This window comes from Coregonus clupeaformis, unplaced genomic scaffold, assembly GCF_020615455.1.
Source record: "Coregonus clupeaformis isolate EN_2021a unplaced genomic scaffold, ASM2061545v1 scaf0761, whole genome shotgun sequence".
Lineage (NCBI taxonomy): Eukaryota > Metazoa > Chordata > Actinopteri > Salmoniformes > Salmonidae > Coregonus > Coregonus clupeaformis.
This window is the reverse complement of record NW_025534216.1, coordinates 221,563-243,674: the sequence shown is the minus strand read 5'-3', so window position 1 is coordinate 243,674 and position 22,112 is coordinate 221,563. Positions and strand designations below refer to the sequence as shown.

General features: G+C 43.3%; 1 protein-coding gene across 1 annotated transcript in view; it reads right to left on the bottom strand.

Annotated features, from left to right (window-relative positions):
- Window positions 1-18,203: 18,203 nt before the first annotated feature.
- LOC123485609 (C-type lectin domain family 4 member M-like) overlaps window positions 18,204-22,112 on the bottom strand; it is a gene marked incomplete at its 3' end in the record, with an annotated part of 38,332 nt that continues 34,423 nt past the window's right edge. The window contains exons 5-9 of the mRNA XM_045216640.1: window positions 19,617-19,733; window positions 18,845-19,240; window positions 18,723-18,791; window positions 18,468-18,610; window positions 18,204-18,263 (exon numbers count right to left, since the gene is read on the bottom strand). Coding sequence (XP_045072575.1) covers window positions 18,204-18,263; window positions 18,468-18,610; window positions 18,723-18,791; window positions 18,845-19,240; window positions 19,617-19,733 — 785 coding nt within the window. The remainder of the gene's footprint in view (window positions 18,264-18,467; window positions 18,611-18,722; window positions 18,792-18,844; window positions 19,241-19,616; window positions 19,734-22,112) is intronic.

The window sequence follows — 22,112 nt, the reverse complement described above, 5'->3', positions numbered from 1 at the left end:
TGTCTTCACTTGTCCATAAATAGCTAACTTTTCATGTTCAACTGTTAAACCTGTTAGGGAAACTCAGCTTAGATGCCTCAAACATCATCTCCCTTACTGTGTTTTCTGTCTAACAGGTCTATGTTAAGTCTACCCAGGTTCTTTAGATATTTTTACCTCTGCCCTGTGTCTGTTCCCTCCCCTTACTGTAAAGTACACTGTTTTAACTTATGAACTTCAAATCAACCTCACTTACCTACTTCCCCCACTTTATATAATTATATATAAATATATTTATCCTTTGCTCATCAATTTCGTCATATCCAATTGGTAGTTACCCAGTCGCTGCAACTCATAATACGGACTCTGGAGGCGAAGGTGGGTGCTCCTCCCAGCCCTAACTTCGCCAAACACACTGCTTCTTGACACTATGCACAACCCGGAGCCAGCCGTGGTGTGTCAGAGGAAACACAGACCCTGGCGGCCGTGTCCGCGTGCATGCGCCTCCCGCCACAGGGTTGCTGAAGCACAATGGGACAAGACATCCACGGCCAAACCCTCCCCTAACCCGACACGCTGGGCCAATTGCATGATCTCCCGGTGCGGCCAGCTGTGACACAGCCGGGCTCCAACCAGGATCTGTAGCCTCAGCTTGCACTCATTGATTGCTTTAGTTTCCTTCAGGCCACTCTCGGAGGCTGACCCACTTTAGTTTCTAACATAAATTTTTGTTTAGCACCATGCACATGTTTCAAACATATGATTAAAGTTATAATTGAAGTATACCTCTGAATTCACATATAGATCATATAGGACTACTGAGGCTTTGACAAGCCAGCCTTGGCCTTCAAGCGGAGGTCACGTTATGGCTTGTTGCACTCGTGTGGCCAGCCACCCGATTTCATCACATCACCAAACCGCTTATCCTTCAGTGAAGAATTATGCAGAAGTGTGTGGGGAAATCTATGTCTGCACCTTTCTCAGAAGTTTAAAAAGGATAAGTGTGTGTGTGTGTGCTCTCAGCACTGTTCTGCCTTCTGTGTGTTCCAACTGCAGGGTCTCAGCACTGTTTTTATGAAAAAAGCAAGAAAATATTTAAACAGCATAAGCCCATGGCAATGTTAAGCTAATAAACATAATTAATAAAATCATTTTCCAGAGTACAATATGTCTACATCCTATCCTCTATAATCTAAACAGAACTATTATTTATCTTATTTTTTCTACTCTTCCTCATTCTCTTAATGTTCTTCTCTACTCCTCTATGTCTCTCTTGACACTAAGGCTCCTATCTCAATTAGTCTTTTCCTAGATTCCTCTCCTCCTATCTCCTCACTTATTCCTCCTATCTCTCCTCTCATCTTATCTCCTTTGCCATCTCCTCCTCCGATCTCCTCTCTTACTCAGGTTGTTGCAACTGATCTTTAGCTGGTCTCCTCTCTTTAGTCAGAAGTTGTTGTAAACAGGATCTTTAGCTGGTTTCTCTCTTTGTCAGGTTGTTGTAACTGGTCTGTAGCTGGTCTCGTTCTTTAGTCAGGTTGTTGTAACTGGTCTGTAACTGTTCTCGTTCTTTAGTCAGGTTGTTGTAGCTGGTGTTTCGTAAGTGGTCTCTCTCTTTAGTGGTTGTTGTTTACTGGTCTGTAACTGGTCTCTCTTTCAGTCAGGTTGTTTACTCGTGTAACTGGTCTGTAACTTCTACTCTTTTTTTTCTTGCTGGTCTCGCTCTTTAGTCGTTGTTGTAACTGGTCTGTAACTGGTCTCTCTCTTTGTCAGGTTTTTGTAACTGGTCTGCCAGCTGGTCTCTCTCTTCAGTCAGGTTGTTGTAGCTGGTCTGTAGCTGGTCTCTCTCTTTAGTCAGGGTGTTGTAAACTGATCTGTAGCTGGTCTCTCTCTTCTTAATCAGGTTGGTTGTAACTGGTCTGTAACTCAGGGTCTCTCTCTTTAGTCAGGTTGTTGTAACTGGTCTGTAACTGGTCTCTCTCTTTAGTCAGGTTGTTGTAACTGGTCTGTAGCTACGGTCTCTCTCTTTAGTCAGGTTGTTATAGCTGGTCTGGCTGGTCTCGCTCTGCAGTCAGGTTGTTGTAACTGGTCTGTAACTGGTCTCTCTCATTCAGTCAGGTTGTTGTAACTGGTCTGTAGCTGGTCTCTCTCTGCAGTGAGGTTGTTGTAACTGGTCTTGTAGCTGGTCTCTCTCTTAGTCAGTTGTTGTTCTGGTCTGTAACTGGTCTCTCTCTTTAGTCGGGTGTTTGTAACTGGTTTTGTAGCTGGTCTCTCTCTTTAGTCAGGTTGTTCACTTAACTGGTCTGTAACTGGTCTCTCTCTTTAGTCAGGTTGTTTATGTACGCTTCGTCTGTAGCTGGTCTCGCTCTGCAGTTGTGTTGAGTATAAACAGAAAACTCTTTGACAAGTTTTCCGCAACCTCTTATCTTCAGAATGTTTGATGGCTCTCTGTCAAATCTACAAAGTATAAACACATAGTTACTATCTGAAACACCATGCGTAAATAAGGCCCCTAGTAACCAGCACTCTTACAACTAGGTGATAATCAATGAACATATGAAACAAACTCGTAGACGGACAGGCCTATGATCCCGTGCCAGTTAGGAGAACACATATCAGCCCCAGACACACAACAAAGAAGGAAGGGTCACTAACCTCTATCCTCTTTGGACACATAACATTATATTTTGCAGTACGTGTGTGTGTGTGCGTGGCATTTCAGGCGGATGGAGATGTGGTGAAACTTACTCCTCAGCCTGAAGTATGTCCCCCCTTGCACCAGCCAAGCCTTCTAGCTTTTTGCATGGCGCACCGACTGATAAGACGCTTCCGTGAAGGCAGTCACTGTGCTAGCAAGGCAGAGTGTCCTGAGTTCACACCAGGGAGTAAGTGGCACTCGCTAAGCATGCAAGCTTGATGTCCTTTACACATTCATGTTTGTGTGTTACCTGAGTGCTGGTCTCTGTGGTCCATTATTAGGAGCAGAGTGTCTGCTGTCTCTTCTCTCTTGGTGCTGTTCTACCTTCTCTCCAAGTGTTTGCACTGACGTAGATATCAATAATCCTCACCTCCCCTCTGTCAAACCCCCCCTCTTCTTGCCTCCCCCTCCTTCTCTTCTCGGTCATATCTGGCTCAGCATAAGATGGCATCAGACATCTCCAACACTGTTTTCTTCTTAGTCCTATCTGGCTCAGCATATGGCACTCAGACATCTTCAACAATGTTTGACGCTTTTCCTTTCTATGTAGAGTGTCTCTATATGTATTCATTCTAGGTTTCTAGTGATATCACTGCCTCCTATTTCTCTGCATGTTGTCTGTCTCTATGTCTCCCTTCGTCTCTCTCTTGTGTCATCTGTGTGTCTCTGTCAGAGTGACTTACTGCCTCGTAGGTGTGTTAACCATAGGGAAGTTTCAAAAGAAGAACACTGACCAAGAAAATTTCATGGATAGTTGTGGCTGCGGCATCTTCTCCTTTTATATTCTATCTGATTCCTGAGTAGTGTGTGTGTGCATACGGGTGTCTCTCTTCAGTAAGGTTTCTGTAACTTGTCTGTAGCTGGTCTCTCTCTTCAGTCAGGGTGGTGTAGCTCTTAGCTGGTCTCTCTCTTTAGTCAGCTGGTGTAGCTTGTCTGTAGCTGGTCTCTCTCTTCAGTCAGGCTGGTGTAGCTGGTCTCTCTCTCCTTCTTGAGAAGTTGTAACTTTTATCCTCAATCGTTGAAGTGGCTCTCTTATCTGCAAAGTATAAATACATAGTTAAGCCTAGCCATAAAACATCAGGTAAATAGTAACCATCTATTACATCTCAGGGGATAAGCAATGAACATATGGCACAAACATTAAACTTACAGGTGGACAGACAAGCCTATGATCCCAGCAGTGGAGGCTCCTCAGAGGAGGAAGGAGGTTATCCTCTTTAGATAAAACTATACTAAATATATTCATATATTGACTTCAATACAAAATCTAGGACACTCATGGTTCCCACCCCCTTCCATAGACTTACACAGTAAATATGACAAATTCGGAGGACATACTCCAACCTATCATTTTGTCCACCCAATCAAAGGATCAGAGAATGAATCTAGTACTTAAAGCATACGCTACAGCTGGCTAGCACTGCAGTGAATAAAATATGGTGAGTAGTTGACTTAAAGAGAGAGAAAGACAATATTTGAACAGTTTTTAACAAATTCATTTCTTTTTAAAAGGAAGGAGAAGCGAGAGAGAGAGGAGCTAGCTATATTTTGTTGTATTTTTTCCACTTTCACTTAGCTAGCGAATGCAGCCTTCTAGTTTAGCCTACTCAAACACCTGACTCAAATAGAGAGGGATGAAATGTTAGCTAGCTGGCTATGGCTATCCAACACTGGAACTCTTCCAAGTCAAGGTAAGGTTTATAAATGTATTGCCACCGCCGCTGGTAACTGCTAAACTGCTTGCTGACTGTACACTGTACTGCCCGATTGTGGTGGGTTTACTAACGCATGTAGTTCTAGTAGCTATGTTGACTAGCTATGACATTAGCTAAAATGGTGACAATGATGTATGCTGTGTGTAGCGGTTAGCGGTTATGATATGGTTTGAGTACTACACACGTTTGACTGTAGTACTCCCGCTGGGAAAACACTGGACCACTGTATTCTCTCTTCGGCAAGTCAGATCACGACTTCATTTTGCTCCTCCATTCCTATAGGCAGAAACTAAAACAGGAAGTACCCGTGCAAAGGTCTATTCAACGCTGGTCTGACCAATCAGAATATGTTCTGGGTAGCCTTGGAGAATAACATTGATGTACACATGGACACGGTGACTGAGTTCATCAGGAAGTGTATAGGGGATGTTGTTCCCATTGTGACTATTAAAACCTACCCAAACCAGAAACCGTGGATAGATGGCAGCATTCGCGCTAAAATGAAAGCACGAACCACTGGATTTAACCATGGCAAGGTGACTGGGAATATGGTCTAATACAAAGAGTGTAGTTATTCCCTCCGTAAGGCAATCAAACAGGCAAAACGTCAGTACAGACACAAAGTGGAGTCGCAATTCAACAGCTCAGACACAAGACGTTTGTAGCAGGGTCTACAGACAATCACGGATTACAAAGGGAAAAACAGCCACGTCGCGCACACCGACGTCTTGCTCCCGGACAAGCTAAACACTTTCTTCGCCCGCTTTGAGGATAACACAGTCCCATCGACGCGGCCCACTCCCAAGGACTGTGGGCTCTCGTTTTCCGCGGCCGACGTGAGTAAGACATTTAAGCATGTTAACCCTTGCAAGGCTGCTGGCCCAGACAGCATCCCTAGCCGCGTCCTCAGAGCATGCGCAGACCAGCTGGCTGGAGTGTTTACGGACATATTCAATCTCTCTCACTATCCCGAGTCTGCTATCTACACTTGTTTCAAGATGGCCACCATTGTTCCTGTATCCAAGAAAGCAAAGGTAACTGAACTAAATGACTATCGCCCCGTAGCACTTACTTGTCATCATGACGTGCATTGAGAGGCTAGTTAAGGATCAATCACCTTTACCTTACCTGACACCCTTGACCCACTTCAATTTGCTTACCGCCCCCAATAGATCCACAGATGATGCAATCGCCATTGCACTGCACACATGCCCTATCCCATCTGGACAAGAGGGAATACCTACGTAAGAATGCTGTTCATTGACTATAGCTCAGCCTTCAACACCATAGTATCCTCCAAGCTCATCATCAAGCTTGGGGCCCTGGGTCTGAACACTGCCCTGTGCAACTTGGTCCTGAACTTCCTGACGGGCACGACCCCCAGATGGTGAAGGTAGGAAACAACACCTCCACTTCACTGATCCTCAACACAGGGGCCACACAAGGATGAGTGCTCAGCCCCCTATGTTCACCCATGACTGCGTGGCCAAGCTTTTACTTATTCTCACATGTATATACTGTATTCTATTCTAGTCAAAGCCACTCCGACATTGCTTGTCCTAATATTTATATATTTCTTAATTCCATTATTTTACTTTTAGATTTGTGTGTATTGTTGTGAATTGTTAGATATTACTGCACTGTTGGAGCTAGGAACACAAGCATTTCGGCTACACCCGCAATAACGTCTGCTAAATGTGTGTATGTGACCAATACAATTTGATTTGATTTGTTACTGGGAAAGGTATTTTTTCGCCTGGTCACAGACAGCTGATGTGTTGTTGCACTGAAGTCCACAAGTGAAAGTAAGAGGAGGAGGGCGTGGTGTTGGATGATGCGAGAAGGAATCATCTGCTGTTGCATGTAGCTGCTATGAAAGTAAACCGTGTGATCAGGGGTGTATTCATTCTGTTGAAAAACGTTTTTTGGAAGCGAAACGGGGATAAACATACCTGATTGTGTCTAATAGAAACTCTTGTTTGCAACTGTTGGACTAATGATTACACCCTAGACCAGCTAGATACAGGCAAGAGTGTGCAAGGTGGGAAAAGTGTCACCGTCTGTAACTTTGATTACTCCATTTTGTCTCTTGACCTGTGTGCACCTACGGTGTAAACTTTCATTCATAGGCTAGGTTGTAGCAACCTCATGATACTGTAGGTATAGGGAAAATGTGTGTATCATGTAGTAGCCTAAAACTATCGATGATACATAGAGCTGGGTGAATGGAATATGAACACACAGCAGCCCCAGAAACACTGCAGCAACTCTGGAGGATATCTTCCCTGTGCTATCAGGCTCTGTGGACAGACAAAATATATTGGTAAAAAAATTTAAAGAGAACAAAACAAAAGAGAATGAGAAATGGTATTTGTGTGTGTTACCTGTGGGCTGATTTCCTGGTTGGCTCGTTGGCGTGGTAACAAAGTCTGCTGCCTCTTGGTGCTGGTCTCACCGTCTCTCAGGGTGTCAGTACTGACGTAGATATCCACAATCCTCTCCTCCATCTTATCTCTGTCAAATTTGACCTTTTGGTAATATCTGGCTTGGTATAGACAACCTCAACAATGTTTTTTGACTATAGCTACAGTGCCTTACATGCTGACCAAACCGCTTGCGTTACGTGTGTGAGCGTTGCAAAATACATTTACAAGTACATGTTATTCAATAATTTCATCCAAACTGCTTGAGCCCGTCGATGAGAGTCTGTGTAGCCAGGCTTGGATCTATTTTTGACTCTTGACGCGGTGCAAGTCCCGCCTCTCCCAACTCCTCATTGGTTTTTAGGAGCATATACCCATTTGGGTGATTGAAAGATGAACTGAGGTCCACACTCCAGTCCAGTTGGTGGTGGTAATGCACCTTTAAGGTTGGTTGCCAATCGCCATATAAAGTCCACAGAAGAAGAAGAAGAAGAAAAAGACTGAAGGAGGAGAGATCACTAGAAACTAACTACATTTCCCCTTTTTATCAGTGGATTAATTGTCGGAGTAGAGAACACACAATTTTGTGTGAGTCAAAATTCTACCAAGATCCAGGAAAAAAAGGACCTTCTGCATTTCAGGTAAAATAACAACCCAATGTTTATATCCAAGGACAAATTAGCTAGCAACAGCAAGCTAGCTAGCTTAATGTCCATTAATATTTCATGTGTGAGCGACCTGTCCCCAAATTAATATAATTGGTTCAGAGTTCATTTTGATATTTCAACCTGTGTGTCCTGATCGCGTTTGGTGTGGATGGACAAAATCAACATGCGTGCGATGGCGCACGCGGACACACGCGTGCCTGGTGTAGTCAGCATGTTAAAGTACGCAAGACAATTTCAATGGTTCAAGAGGGTATCTCTGCCCTGTGTCAGTGTCTGAAACGAACTGCTTTTGACCCTGTTGTAGGTGGGGGTTATCCCCAGCACACAGGAAGTATAAAATATCAAAAGAGGAAGATGGTAACAACATTTAAATGGATTTGTGGAACAGAAAAATGTCCTGGCTGGTTATAGTTGGGACACTTTCTTCTCTACATTTACATTTAAATCATTTAGCAGACGCTCTTATCCAGAGCGACTTACAAATTGGTGCATTCACCTCATAGCCAGTGGGATAACCACTTTACAATATGTTTTTTCTTTTCTTTTTTTCTTTGGGGTGGGGTAAGGGGGGGTAGAAGGATTACTTTATCCTATCCCAGGTATTCCTTAAAGAAGTGGGGTTTCAAATGTCTCTGGAATGTGGTGAGTGACTCCGCTGTCCTGGCGTCGTGAGGGAGCTTGTTCCACCATTGGGGTGCCAGAGCAGCGAACAGTTTTGACTGGGCTGAGCCGGAAGTGTGCTTCCGCAGAGGTAGGGGGGCCAGCAGGCCAGAGGTGGATGAACGCAATGCCCTCGTTTGGGTGTAGGGACTGATCAGAGCCTGAAGGTACGGAGGTGCCGTTCCCCTCACAGCTCCGTAGGCAAGCACCATGGTCTTGTAGCAGATGTGAGCTTCAACTGGAAGCCAGTGGAGTGTGCAGAGGAGCGGGGTGACGTGAGAGAACTTGGGAAGGTTGAACACCAGACGGGCTGCAGCATTCTGGATGAGTTGTAGGGGTTTAATGGCACAGGCAGGGAGCCCAGCCAACAGCGAGTTGCAGTAATCCAGACTGGTGATGAAGTGCCTGGATTAGGACCTGTGCCGCTTCCTGTGTAAGGCAGGGTCGTACTCTCCGAACGTTGTAGAGCATGAACCTACAGGATCGTGTCACCGCCTTGATGTTAGCGGAGAACGACAGGGTGTTGTCCAGGATCACGCCAAGGCTCTTTGCACTCTGGGAGGAGGACACAACGGAGTTGTCAACCGTGATGGCGAGATCATGGAACGGGCAGTCCCTCCCCGGGAGGAAGAGCAGCTCCGTCTTGCCGAGGTTCAGCTTGAGGTGGTGATCCGTCATCCACACTGATATGTCTGCCAGACATGCAGAGATGCGATTCGCCACCTGGTTATCAGAAGGGGGAAAGTAGAAGATTAGTTGTGTGTCGTCTGTGTAGCAATGATAGGAGAGGCCATGTGAGGATATGACAGAGCCAAGTGACTTGGTGTATAGCGAGAATAGGAGAGGGCCTAGAACTGAGCCCTGGGGAACACCAATGGTGAGAGCACGTGGTGCGGAGACAGATTCTCGCCACGCTACTTGGTAGGAGCGACCGGTCAGGTAGGACACAATCCAAGAGTGAGCCGCGCCGGAGATGCCCAACTCGGAGAGGGTGGAGAGTGGGATCTGATGGTTCACAGTATCAAAGGCAGCAGACAGGTCTAGAAGGACAAGAGCAGAGGAGAGAGAGTTAGCTTTAGCAGTGCAGAGAGCCTCCGTGACACAGAGAAGAGCAGTCTCAGTTGAATGACCAGTCTTGAAACCTGACTGGTTTGGATCAAGAAGGTCATTCTGAGAGAGATAGCAAGAGAGTTGACTAAAGACGGCACGCTCAAGAGTTTTGGAGAGAAAAGAAAGAAGGGATACTGGTCCGTAGTTGTTGACATCGGAGGGATTGAGTGTAGGTTTTTTGAGAAGGGGTGCAACTTTCGCTCTCTTGAAGACGGAAGGGACATAGCCAGCGGTCAAGGATGAGTTGATGAGCGAGGTGAGGTAAGGGAGAAGGTCACCCGAGATGTTTTGGAGAAGAGAGGAGGGTATAGGGTCAAGCGGGCAGGTTGTTGGGCGGCCGGCTATCACAAGTCGCAAGATTTCATCTGGTGAGAGAGGGGTGAAAGAAGTCAAAGCATAGGGTAGGGCAGTGTGGGCAGGACCAGCAGTGTCATTTGACTTAACAAACGAGGATCGGATGTTGTCAACCTTCTTTTCAAAATGGTTGACAAAGTCATCCACAGAGAGTGAGGAGGGGGGGAGGGGGAGGAGGATTCAGCAGGGAGGAGAAGGTGGCAAAGAGCTTCCTAGGTTTAGAGGCAGATGCTTGGAATTTAGAGTGGTAGAAAGTGGCTTTAGCAGCAGAAACAGAAGAAGAAAATGTAGAGAGGAGGGAGTGAAAAGATGCCAGGTCCGCAGGGAGTCTAGTTTTCCTCCATTTCCGCCGGCTGTGAGCTCGCAATGAGTCGTCAAGCCACGGAGCAGGAGGGGAGGACCCGAGCCGGCCGGGAGGATAGGGGACATAGAGAGTCAAAGGATGCAGAAAGGGAGGAGAGGAGGGTTGAGGAGGCAGAATCAGGAGATTGGAGGGAGAAGGATTGAGCAGAAGGAAGAGATGATAGGATGGAAGAGGAGAGAGAGTAGCGGGAGAGAGAGAGCGAAGGTTGCGACGGCGCATTACCATCTGAGTAGGGGCAGAGTGAGTAGTGTTGGAGGAGAGCGAGAGAGAAAAGGATACAAAGTAGTGGTCGGAGACATGGAGGGAGTTGCAGTGAGATTAGTAGAATAACAGCATCTAGTAAAGATGAGGTCAAGCGTATTGCCTGCCTTGTGAGTAGGGGACAGTGAGAGGGTGAGGTCAAAGAGGAGAGGAGAGAGTGGAAAGAAGGAGGCAGAGAGAAATGAGTCAAAGGTAGACGTAGGGTAGTTAAAGTCACTCAGAACTGTGAGGGGTGAGCCATCCTCAGGAAATAAACTTATCAAGGCGTCAAACTCATTGATGAACTCTCCAAGGGAACCTGGAGGGCGATAAATGACAAGGATGTTAAGCTTGAATGGGCTAGTGACTGTGACAGCATGGAATTCAAATGAGGAGATAGACAGATGGGTCAGGGGAAAAAGAGAGAATGTCCACTTGGGTGAGATGAGGATTCCTGTGCCACCACCCCTTCTCGGGGTATGCGAGAACACATGGTCAGACGAGGAGAGAGCAGTAGGAGTAGCAGTGTTTTCAGTGGTAATCCATGTTTCCGTCAGCGCCAAGAAGTCGAGGGACTGGAGGGTAGCATAGGCTGAGATAAACTCTGCCTTGTTGGCTGCAGAACGGCAGTTCCAGAGGCTGCCGGAGACCTGGAACTCCACGTGGGTCGTGCGTGCAGGGACCACCAGGTTAGAGAGGCAGCAGCCACGTGGTGTGAGGCGTTTGTATAGCCTGTGTGGAGAGGAGAGGACAGGGATAGACAGAGGCATAGTTGACAGGCTACAGAAAATGGCTACAATAATGCAAAGGAGATCGGAATGAAATGAACTAAACATCTGGGAAAGCGAGAGAGCGGGGCCTCCCTCACTTACGTTTCACTGAAACACCCAAATATAACTCTCCCAACTTCCACCTCAGAAACTATAATTGTTGTAAACTACAGCGGTTCAATGTTTTTTTTAGAAATAGACTAACTTAGTTTATTCAGCTAGCTAACTTGGTACAGTATTCTTCTGTGAAAACCGTCCAGGGCACCTAGTCCTATGACGCCACAGCCAACTAGCATGCCAGCCTCCAACAACACGGTTTAGCACCAATGCTCGGCCACAACAAACCACCAGTGTGTCAACACGCCAAGCAGATCATACGTGTCCGTGTCTAACGTTGTGGGTTAGTCCCGACAGCTTGAGCGAGTCCGTCGTCAACTTATTCAGCCAGTTAGTTAGCTAGAATAGTTAGCATACTAGCTAGCCATTGCTCTCTGTCATCGAACCAACCCCTCCTCCCACGGCACGAACACACAGAGAGAGCCAAGCTAACGTTAACTAGTCACCCATGTCCCGAATTCCCTTGAACGACTCTGGCTACCAGTATGTAAAAACAAAACACAAATGTGGGTTATAACTTACCCCTAGCAGCTACTGTTAGCTAGCCAAGTGCAAAGCTAGCCACTGAATTGACTCAGCCAGTTCGCGTCTGTTCGCTAGGTCGTTCCAGCTAATGTTTAGTTAGCTATCCAGGTAGCAACAAGCTAGCTACATTTCGAGCACAGTAGCTACTTACTACCTAATGTTAACGCTTCAGACAATGAGGTTAGAAAAACAGCTGAATGGTAGGCATTATTGTATGTAATTATTGTAGGCAGCTAGCTGGAGTAATTACAGGTACTCTCAAGCGTGGAACAACTATCCACAGTTGCTTATAGTTACCAGTAGCTACCCGCTAGCTAGTCCAGGTAGTGGGTTAGCTAGCCTCGTGCTTCACCGGGCTCAGCCGAATACAATACTTACCTACAATAATTACATACAATAACCCACGATAACTACCTACAATACCTAACTACAATCTAAATACATAGTTTAAGCTTTACTCTACACCATGTAAGCCATATAAGCCAAGCTTACCTCCCGCCAGAGAGAGACACAACCTCACCCGACGACGACGACCCTGATTTAATTTACCTTTCTTCTTCTATCACCTTTTTATCTGATTCCTGAGTAACTTCCTGGTCTACTGGGGGAAGTTCCACCCACATACACCAGGTACAAACACCCTCTTATATGGTCTCTTACTGCTCTATATCACTGATTAACATATTGGACGTATTAATGGGACTTTTTTTTCCTTCTGTTTATCTTAATGTTTTTCTGTATTGGATGGTACTTAATTTACCTTCTGTTTATCTCTACCGTAAATCAGGTAGAGTCTGGCATACCCCAGAGCAGCTGTCTAGGCCCCTTACTTAAAACATTTTTTTTTTACTAATGACCTACCACTAGCACTGAGTAAAGCCTGTGTGTCTATGTATGCTGATGACTGAACATTATACAAGGCAGCTACCACAGCAAGGGAAATCACTGCAACACTTAACAAAGAGCTGCAACCTGTTTAAGAATGGCTGGCATGTAGCTAATCCTAAATATATCAAAAAACTAAAGGCATTATATTTGGGACCAATCATTCGCTAAACCCTAAACCTCAACTAAATATTTTAATGAATAATGTGGAAATTGAGCAAGTTAAGGAGACTAAACTGCTTGATGTAACCCTAAATTGTAAACTGACATGGTCAAAACATATTGATGCAATGGTAGCTAAGATGGAGAGGGTCTGTCTGTGATAAAGCGCTGTTTTGTTTTCTTGACTTCACAATCAACCAAACAAATCATACAAGCCCTAGTTTTATGACAACTGCACTACTACCCAGTTATAGTGTCAAGTGCTGCAAAGAAGGACATGGGCAAATTACAGTTGGCCCAGAACAGAGCAGCAAGGCTAACATCAATAACATGCATGTTAATCTCTCCTGGTTCAAAGTAGAGGAGAGATTGACTTTATCACTACTACCTGTTATTGTGAGAGGTATTGACGTGCTGAAAGCACCAAACTGTCTGTTCAAACAGCTAACACACAGCTCAGACACGCATACATACCCCACAAGACATGGCACAAGGGATCTCTTTACAGTCCCCAAGTCCAAAACACACTCTGGGAAACGCACATTACTACATAGAGCCATGGCGACATGGAACTCTCTTCCACATCAAGTAACTCAAGCGAGCAGTAATATCCGATTTTTTTTTTTAAACACCTCACGGCACAACGCGGACAGTGAAGTGACACGCACACATTCTAACACAGGCACTCTACACACATACACACATTGTAATATTGTAGTATTGTACATTTTCTATTGTACATTTGTAGTATTAGAGTAATTATGTAATAATGTCTTGTATGATGTATTGTTTTATTTATGATGTAGACTGTTGTTACATTTTGTTGTGATGTAATTGTTTTTGATCCTTTTTGGAGCCCAGGAAGAGTAGCTGCTGCCTTGGCAGGAACTAATGGCGATCCTAATAAATACAAATACAAAACATACATCAATTTGCATATTTAAAGTGGAATCTGCAGTTGCTACATACATTTTTTTACTTATACATTTATGATATGTACCGATTTGATTCTTGAACAATATAATCTATAAATGCCTCATGAGCTTCTTTAACTGTTGTAACCCATTAGAACCCAAAATATACATTTGACAATGTTTGTAAACAAAGTAAATGTAAACAAACACTATATAGCCTCAAAAGACGGTTACAACTATCATTTTGATAAAAGGGATGGTCATTCCTTGCATCCATAGCAGTGTTTATGAGAGTGGTTACATTTCTTCAGCCCCATCCCTCAGCTTTTTACCAAAACATGTGTGGAGAGTCCCTTTCTTTTAGTTTCAACTGCTGATTGTCCTTTTAAAGGTAAAATCAATAAAAAAAAACTGAGACTTCTTATCGGTTTTTTTGCAGTGTTTTTGTGTCATGTATTTGTGTAAGTCTTTGTCAGTGTGTGATAGTTTTCTTAGTTCTTACGTGAGCGATGGGTCTCAGTCTTCACTCTACTCATTGCTGTGTTCTGATTTTCTTCAAAAACCTTGTTTTCTTCAACAATCTCGTTTAATGCAATAACCTGCTTGTTGACTCAGTCATCCATCTTAACTAACTTTATGATTACTTTTCTAACTGACTCCTAATTGTAATATCTACTGTATGATTGTAACTTCACTGACAAGTAGTAGATCTGATGTAGTTGGTCTCTACCTGGTACCTCTGATCTCTGTTTGTGGTCCACTACAGTTGATATAATGTTGTAAGTATCCAATCACCTTCAATCAGGAAGTTAAACATGACGGGATATTCTAAACACAGTGATATAACATGATAGCTGCATGACAACAAGTAGTGACGAGTGCAGCCTTTCATCCTGTCACTTCATAAGGCCTGTTTGTGGCATCCCCAGCCTTCAAATGGAGTTCACATTATGGCTCTTACTCTCTCTATGCCAGCCACCGATGTAGGGCCATATATGTGGTCCTCTGTAGCTCAGCTGGTAGAGCACGGCGCTTGGAACGCCAGGGTAGTGGGTTCGATCCCTGGGACCACCCGTACACAAAAATGTATGCACGCATGACTGTAAGTCGCTTTGGATAAAAGCGTCTGCTAAATGGCATATTATTATATATGGGCCTTTTCTTTAATCTATGCTGTATGTGTGTGACATCAGTGTGCAGAGTTATTCAGAGGTGTGTGTGGGAAATCTACGTCTGCATCTTAATCAGAAAAGGGGGACTTCCCACGTCTGCCTGTGTGTGTGTCTGCCTGCGTCCAGCGTGTGTCCTCTCAGTACTGTTTTGCCGTCCGTCTGTGTCCAACTGCAAGTCTCATTGTTTTAACGATCCAATCACATTAAATCAGGAAGCTGGTAAACCTGCTAGGACATTGTTCCTTTCTTACTTAATCTGAGCCTTAGATCATCTTCTTATTAGAGAAATTTATGCTAATAATTGATCATGAAAAAAGCACAAGCTTTGGCAAATCACATAACATGTTTCTACTTAAAACAATTATTTTACAGATTACAGAGAGATGTTCAGCCTACATGCATTAGCAATGCTATGAGAGAGCGAGAGAGAGAGAGAGAGAGATAGAGAGAGAGATATATGCACTGTAGGGTGCTTTATGTGTGGCTGTCCTCCCACCACCAGCCTCCTCTGTTGTCATGGTTTTGTTAAACCACTTTCTCACAAATCCAGTGACGATTGTCTTCACATGACTGGTCATTCCATGCCTTTACAGGAAGCCATGTTTCTGTGTTCAGCTCAACACAGTCCTCCTCCCCATTTGCTGGGTTGTCACCACCATTATCAGGCTGCTGTTGGTACCAGTAACTACAGGGTAAACAAGACAGAGAAAATTAAATAATAAACATTGTATTTGTCACATGTGCCAATTAAAACAGGTGTAGACGCTCTTATCCAGAGCTTACTTACATAGTGCTTTTCCACCAATGCAGAGTTAAAAGTAATAAACATTAATAAAATGTGCTAAATAAAAATGGGGGAAAGGAAAATAGTAACACAACAAAATAAAAATAGTCTATGTAGGACTACCAGTGCCGAGTCAATGTGCAGGGGTACGAGGTATGTAGTTGAGGTAATTGAGGTAATACAGTGCCTTCATAAAATATTCACACCGCTTGACTTTTTTAAAAATGTTGTTGTTTTACAAAGTGGGATTAAGATTGATTTAATTGTATTTTTTTGACAACAATCTACACAAAATACTAAAATGTATTCTAACATTAAAAAAAAACACTAATATATATTGATTAGATAATTATTCAACCCCCTGAGTCAATAAATGTTAGAATCACCTTTGGTCTTTTGGGGTACATTTATTAAGAGCTTTCCACACCTGGATTGTGGAATATTTGCCTATTATTCTTTGAAAAATTCTTCAAGCTCTGTCAAATTCATTGTTGATCATTGCTAGACAATCATTTTCAGGTCTTGCCATACATTTTCAAGCAGATTTAAGTCAAAACTATAACTCGGCCACTCAGGAACATTCACTGTCTTCTTTGTAAGCAACTCCAGTGTAGATTTGGCCTTGTGTTTTAGGTTATTGTCTTGCTGAAAGGTGAATTCATCTCCCAATGTCTGGGTGGAAAGCAGATTTTCCTCTAGGATTTTGCCTGTGCTCAGCTCCATTCTGTCCTTAAATCTTTACGAGATTTTACCTGTGCTTCAATCTAAGTAACGTAATAAAATAATCTTTTATTTTTTTATTTCACCTTTATTTAACCAGGTAAACCAGTTGAGAACAAGTTCTCATTTACAACTGCGACCTGGCCAAGATAAAGCAAAGCAGTGCGATAAAAACAACAACACAGAGTTACATATGGGGTAAAACAAAACAAAGTCAAAAATACAACAGAAATACATATATATACAGTGTGTGCAAATGTAGCGTTATGGAGGTAAGGCAATAAATAGGCTATAGTGCAAAATAATTACAATTAGTATTAACACTGGAATGATAGATGTGCAAGAGATGATGTGCAAATATAGATACTGGGGTACAAAATCTCTCCATCACAATCCGTCAATTTAAGCTAAAGATATCTGTTTTTTTTGCATGGGAAGGTGGCCAAGCTACAGCGGTGTTTATCAGACCATGAGAATGTCTGTGCAAACCCCTCTATAGAAAGGGGAGACTCTCACGAACATGATGGTGTTCATCCGTTTTGCTCTACAACCTCACAAGTGTCACGGGACTCGTCTGAAGTCGGTAACACTGATGTGCCAACTTCTGTCTGTAGCGTCCGAACCGTTTTAGCATTTTTTGCAGTATTACTTTAGTGCCTTATTGCAAACAGGATTCCTCCGTTTTCTCCTATCACAGCCATTCAACTCTGTAACTGTATTAAATGTCACCATTGGCCTCATGGTTTTCTTCCTCTCCGGCAACTGAGTTAGGAAGGATGCCTGTATCTTTGTAGTGACTGGGTGAATTGGTACTCCATCCAAAGTGTAATTAATAACTTCACCATGCTCAAAGGGATATTCAATGTCTGTTTTTTTACCCATCTACCAATAGGAGTCCTTTGCGAGGCATTGGAAAACTTCCTGGTATTTGTGGTTGAATCTGTGTTGGAAATTCACTGCTCGAATGAGGGACCTTACAGATAATTGTATGTGTTGGGTACTGAGATGATGTAGTCATTCAAAATCATGATTATAACCATTATTGCACTTATTATGTCACTTTTAAAAGCACATTTTTACTCCTGAACTTATTTAGGCTTGCCATAACAAAGGGGTTTGAAACTTATTGACTCAAGACATTTCCAGCTTTTCATTATAAATGTATCCCTGCAAATTTTGAAACACATAATTCCACTTTGACATTATGGGGTATTGTGTGTAGGCCAGTGAGAAAAAACATCTACATTTAATTAATTTTAAATTCAGGCTGTAACACAACAAAATGTGGAAAAAGTCAAGGGGGTGTGAATACTTTCTGAAAGCACTGTTTGTACATATAGGTATGGGTAAAAGTGACTAGGCAATCAGGATAGAAAATAAACAGAGTAGCAGCAGTGCGTGTTTGTGTGTGTGTGTGTGTGTGTGTGTGTGTGTGTGTGTGTGTGTGTGTGTGTGTGTGGCGTCAATATGCATGTGCATTGTGTGTGTGTGTATGTGTAGTATGGTTAGTATGTGGGTAGAGAGACTAGTAGAGGGTGCAGATAGCCAGTGCAAGAGAGGCAGTACAAGAGAGGCAGTTCAAATAATACATTTGAATTTAAAAAAAGGGTCAAAGTAAATAGTCAGACACTGTGGTCGAAAACATAATTCTAAATTATAAACATGTTTTTCAGCTTTAAAATGAGCATAGCCTTATCAAGTGTGGACCAACAACCAAACCATTATTTGTATTTTTTTAAAATGATATTTTCACATGCAAATATTACTTGGTTACTATGATATATTGTTAGTGCTCATGGAATGACATCTATGACTGGAAGCAATATTTTTTATGAACATGATTTGAAGCAATATGTAATTTGCTAAAAAAGTCTCTATCACACCTGGATGGACAAATCTCACCTTATGGTCAGTGGTGTGCCAATCCACCCATTTCCAGATCCCTCATTAACAGAGTCAATCAGACCAATCCAGGCTCTCTTATTGAGGCCAAAGAGAAACTCCTGTTGTTGATAAAGATACTGATATTGTCAACTGCAATAGGCTAAATGCGTTAAATACTGGAAGATACATTACTGACCAAGGATGTTTGATCTCTCTCTCTCTCTCTCTCTCTCTCTCTCTCTCTCTCTCTCTCTCTCTCTCTCTCTCTCTCTCTCTCTCTCTCTCTCTCTCTCTCTCTCTCTCTCTCTCTCTCTCTCTCACACCTGTTCCTTATCACTGTTTATGATGACCAGGTCTGCTCCTCTCTCCTGACAGTCCTGGCTACTCTCCCTCCAGGTTTTAGTCTCAGTAGAGATGAAGTACCAACTGGATTCAAACTTCTGCCAGCCTTTAGGACAGGTTTGTTCTACAACACAAAAACATGAATTATTATTCTGCACCTGTTATTGAACAATACAAATACAAGTTGACTGCATTTTAGGAATGTGATGTTATGATAATTGATTAGGTAATCTCACTCAGATTAGAGAACTTTGCCATGAGATCATTGTTCTCCCTCTTTTGTTGGTCTCTCTCTTCAGTCAGGGGGTGTTGTAACTGGTCTGTAGCTGGTCTTTCTCTTTAACCAGGGTGTTGTAACTGGTCTGTAGCTGGATTTTCTCTTCAACCAGGGTGTTGTAACTGGTCTGTAGCTGGCCTTTCTCTTTAGCCAGGGTGTTGTAACTGGTCTGTAGCTGGCCTTTCTCTTTAGCCAGGGTGTTGTAACTGGTCTGTAGCTGGATTTTCTCTTCAACCAGAGTGTTGTAACTGGTCTGTAGCTGGCCTTTCTCTTTAGCCAGGGTGTTGTAACTGGTCTGTAGCTGGCCTTTCTCTTTAGCCAGGGTGTTGTAACTGGTCTGTAGCTGGCCTTTCTCTTTAGTCAGGGTGTTGTAACTGGTCTGTAGCTGGTCTTTCTCTTTAGTCAGGGTGTTGTAACTGGTCTGTAGCTGGTCTTTCTCTGCAGTCACATTGGTTTTATCTCCCATGCCTCTGTTATCTGGAAAGGATTGAAACATATAGCTACTGGGGAAAACGCAATTTCATTTGCTACTGTACTGACAGGCATTAAAAACTGACCGGTCTACACAGTTTTTTAGAAGTGGACAGAATATCTTGGATTAGGTTTGCTAGTTCCTTAAAAATGCTCTTACACAGATTTACATTGACATTTTAGTCATTTAGCAGACCCTCTTATCCAGAGCAACTTACAGTTAGTGAGTGTATACATTTTGCATACTGGCCCCTCTGGCCCTCCGTGGGAATCGAACCCATAACCCAGGCTTGCAAGCGCCATGCAGATAACAACATTCATCTGAATTTGGGACCTTGTGAAAAACTGATATAGTGTAATGATTAGATAACAATTCACTCACAGACTAGTCTCAGAGAGATGTTGAGCGTGACTTGTAGAACACACAGCATCCCAAAACTCACAGCAACCATCCTGTAGAGTCTTCTCCCTGAATCCTCAGGTCCTGAGGAGATACACACTGATGTGAGAACACACATACACAACGTACCCATTCACACATACCCACACACACAAACACATGTTGAAGAGGGTGGGGTTTGTACTGACCAGCTACAAGAGGACTGTATCTCAATGTTGTTTTAGAGGAGGTTACCATATCAGTATGACATGTTAGAAGCACATAATTACATTAAAAGACACTGAAAACATACAGCTATTTGCATATTTACATTCAAGGTAAAATCATTATAAAAAGACTTCCACTGGGACTTGCTACCAATTAGCATTTTTCAGTGTTTTTGTGTCATGTCTTTGTGTGTGTGTGTGTGTGTTATGGGTCAGACCTGAGATACAGTGGGGAGAACAAGTATTTGATACACTGCCGATTTTACGGGTTTTCCTACTTACAAAGCATGTAGAGGTCTGTAATTTTTATCATAGGTACACTTCAACTGTGCGATACGGAATCTAAAACAAAAATCCAGAAAATCACATTGTATGATTTTAAGTAATTAATTTGCATTTTATTGCATGACACAAGTATTTGATACATCAGAAAAGCAGAACTTAATATTTGGTACAGAAACCTTTGTTTGCAATTACAGAGATCATACATTTCCTGTAGGTCTTGACCAGGTTTGCGCACACTGCAGCAGGGATTTTGGCCCACTCCTCCATACAGACCTTCTCCAGATCCTTCAGGTTTTTGGGCTGTCGCTGGGCAATACGGACTTTCAGCTCCCTCCAAAGATTTTCTATTGGGTTCAGGTCTGGAGACTGGCTAGGCCACTCCAGGACCTTGAGATGTTTCTTACGGAGCCACTCCTTAGTTGCCCTGGCTGTGTGTTTCGGGTCGTTGTCATGCTGGAAGACTCAGCCACGACCCATCTTCAATGCTCTTACTGAGGGAAGGAGGTTGTTGGCCAAGATCTCGCGATACATGGCCCCATCCATCCTCCCCTCAATATGGTGCAGTCGTCCTGTCTCCCTTTGCAGAAAAGCATCCCCAAAGAATGATGTTTCCACCTCCATGCTTCACGGTTGGGATGGTGTTCTTGGGGTTGTACTCATCCTTCTTCTTCCTCCAAACACCGGCGAGTGGAGTTTAGACCAAAAGCTATTTTTTTGTCTCATCGGACCATTACCTTCTCCCATTCCTCCTCTGGATCATCCAGATGGTCATTGGCAAACTTCAGACGGGCCTGGACATGCGCTGGCTTGAGCAGGGGGAACTTGCGTGCGCTGCAGGATTTTTAATCCATGACGGCGTAGTGTGTTACTAATGGTTTTCTTTGAGACTGTGGTCCCAGCTCTCTTCAGGTCATTGACCAGCTCCTGCCGTGTAAGTTCTGGGCTGATCCCTCACCTTCCTCATGATCATTGATGCCCCCACGAGGTGAGATCTTGCATGGAGCCCCAGACCAAGGGTGATTGACCGTCATCTTGAACTTCTTCCATTTTCTAATAATTGCACCAACAATTGTTGCCTTCTCACCAAGCTGCTTGTCTATTGTCCTGTAGCCCATCTCAGCCTTGTGCAAGTCTACAATTTTATCCCTGATGTCCTTACACAGCTCTCTGGTCTTGGCCATTGTGGAGAGGTTGGAGTCTGTTTGATTGAGTGTGTGGACAGGTGTCTTTTATACAGGTAACGAGTTCAAACAGGTGCAGTTAATACAGGTAATGAGTGGAGAACAGGAGGGCTTCTTAAAGAAAAACTAACAGGTCTGTGAGAGCCGGAATTCTTACTGGTTGGTAGGTGATCAAATACTTATGTCATGCAATAAAATGCAAATGAATTACTTAAAATCATACAATGTGATTTTCTGGATTTTTGTTTTAGATTCCGTCTCTAACAGTTGAAGTGTACCTATGATAAAAATTACAGACCTCTACATGTTTTGTAAGTAGGAAAACCTGCAAAATCGGCAGTGTATCAAATCACTTGTTCTCCCCACTGTATATATAGTTGTAATTATACTTTGTGGAAGGAACAATTTTTCCGGGGAAGAAATCGTTTATTTAGAGGTCACTACAACTTTTTGAATACAGATCCCAAAAATGACAACTCTTTAAAACTGTTTGAATACAGATCTGAGAAAGCATCCACTCAGTCGGGCTTTCAACTTAGTAGAATACACAATGTGAATACACAATGTGCAATTTGGATATTAGGATGTGCATCAGCAGTTTTTCTCTTGTTACGTCAGTCACTCTACTAGCCTTGTCAGCTAACAATTTTTAGATTGTCAGTTAGTCCCAGCCAGCTATCTAAACTCTTTGCAATCATGGCCGAATACCGACCGGGCACATAGGATATGTTCCCAGGGGCCCTGGCCTCCAGAGGGTCCCCCATTTACTTATTTTGTCACTCTCACTCATGTATCATTAACATGTC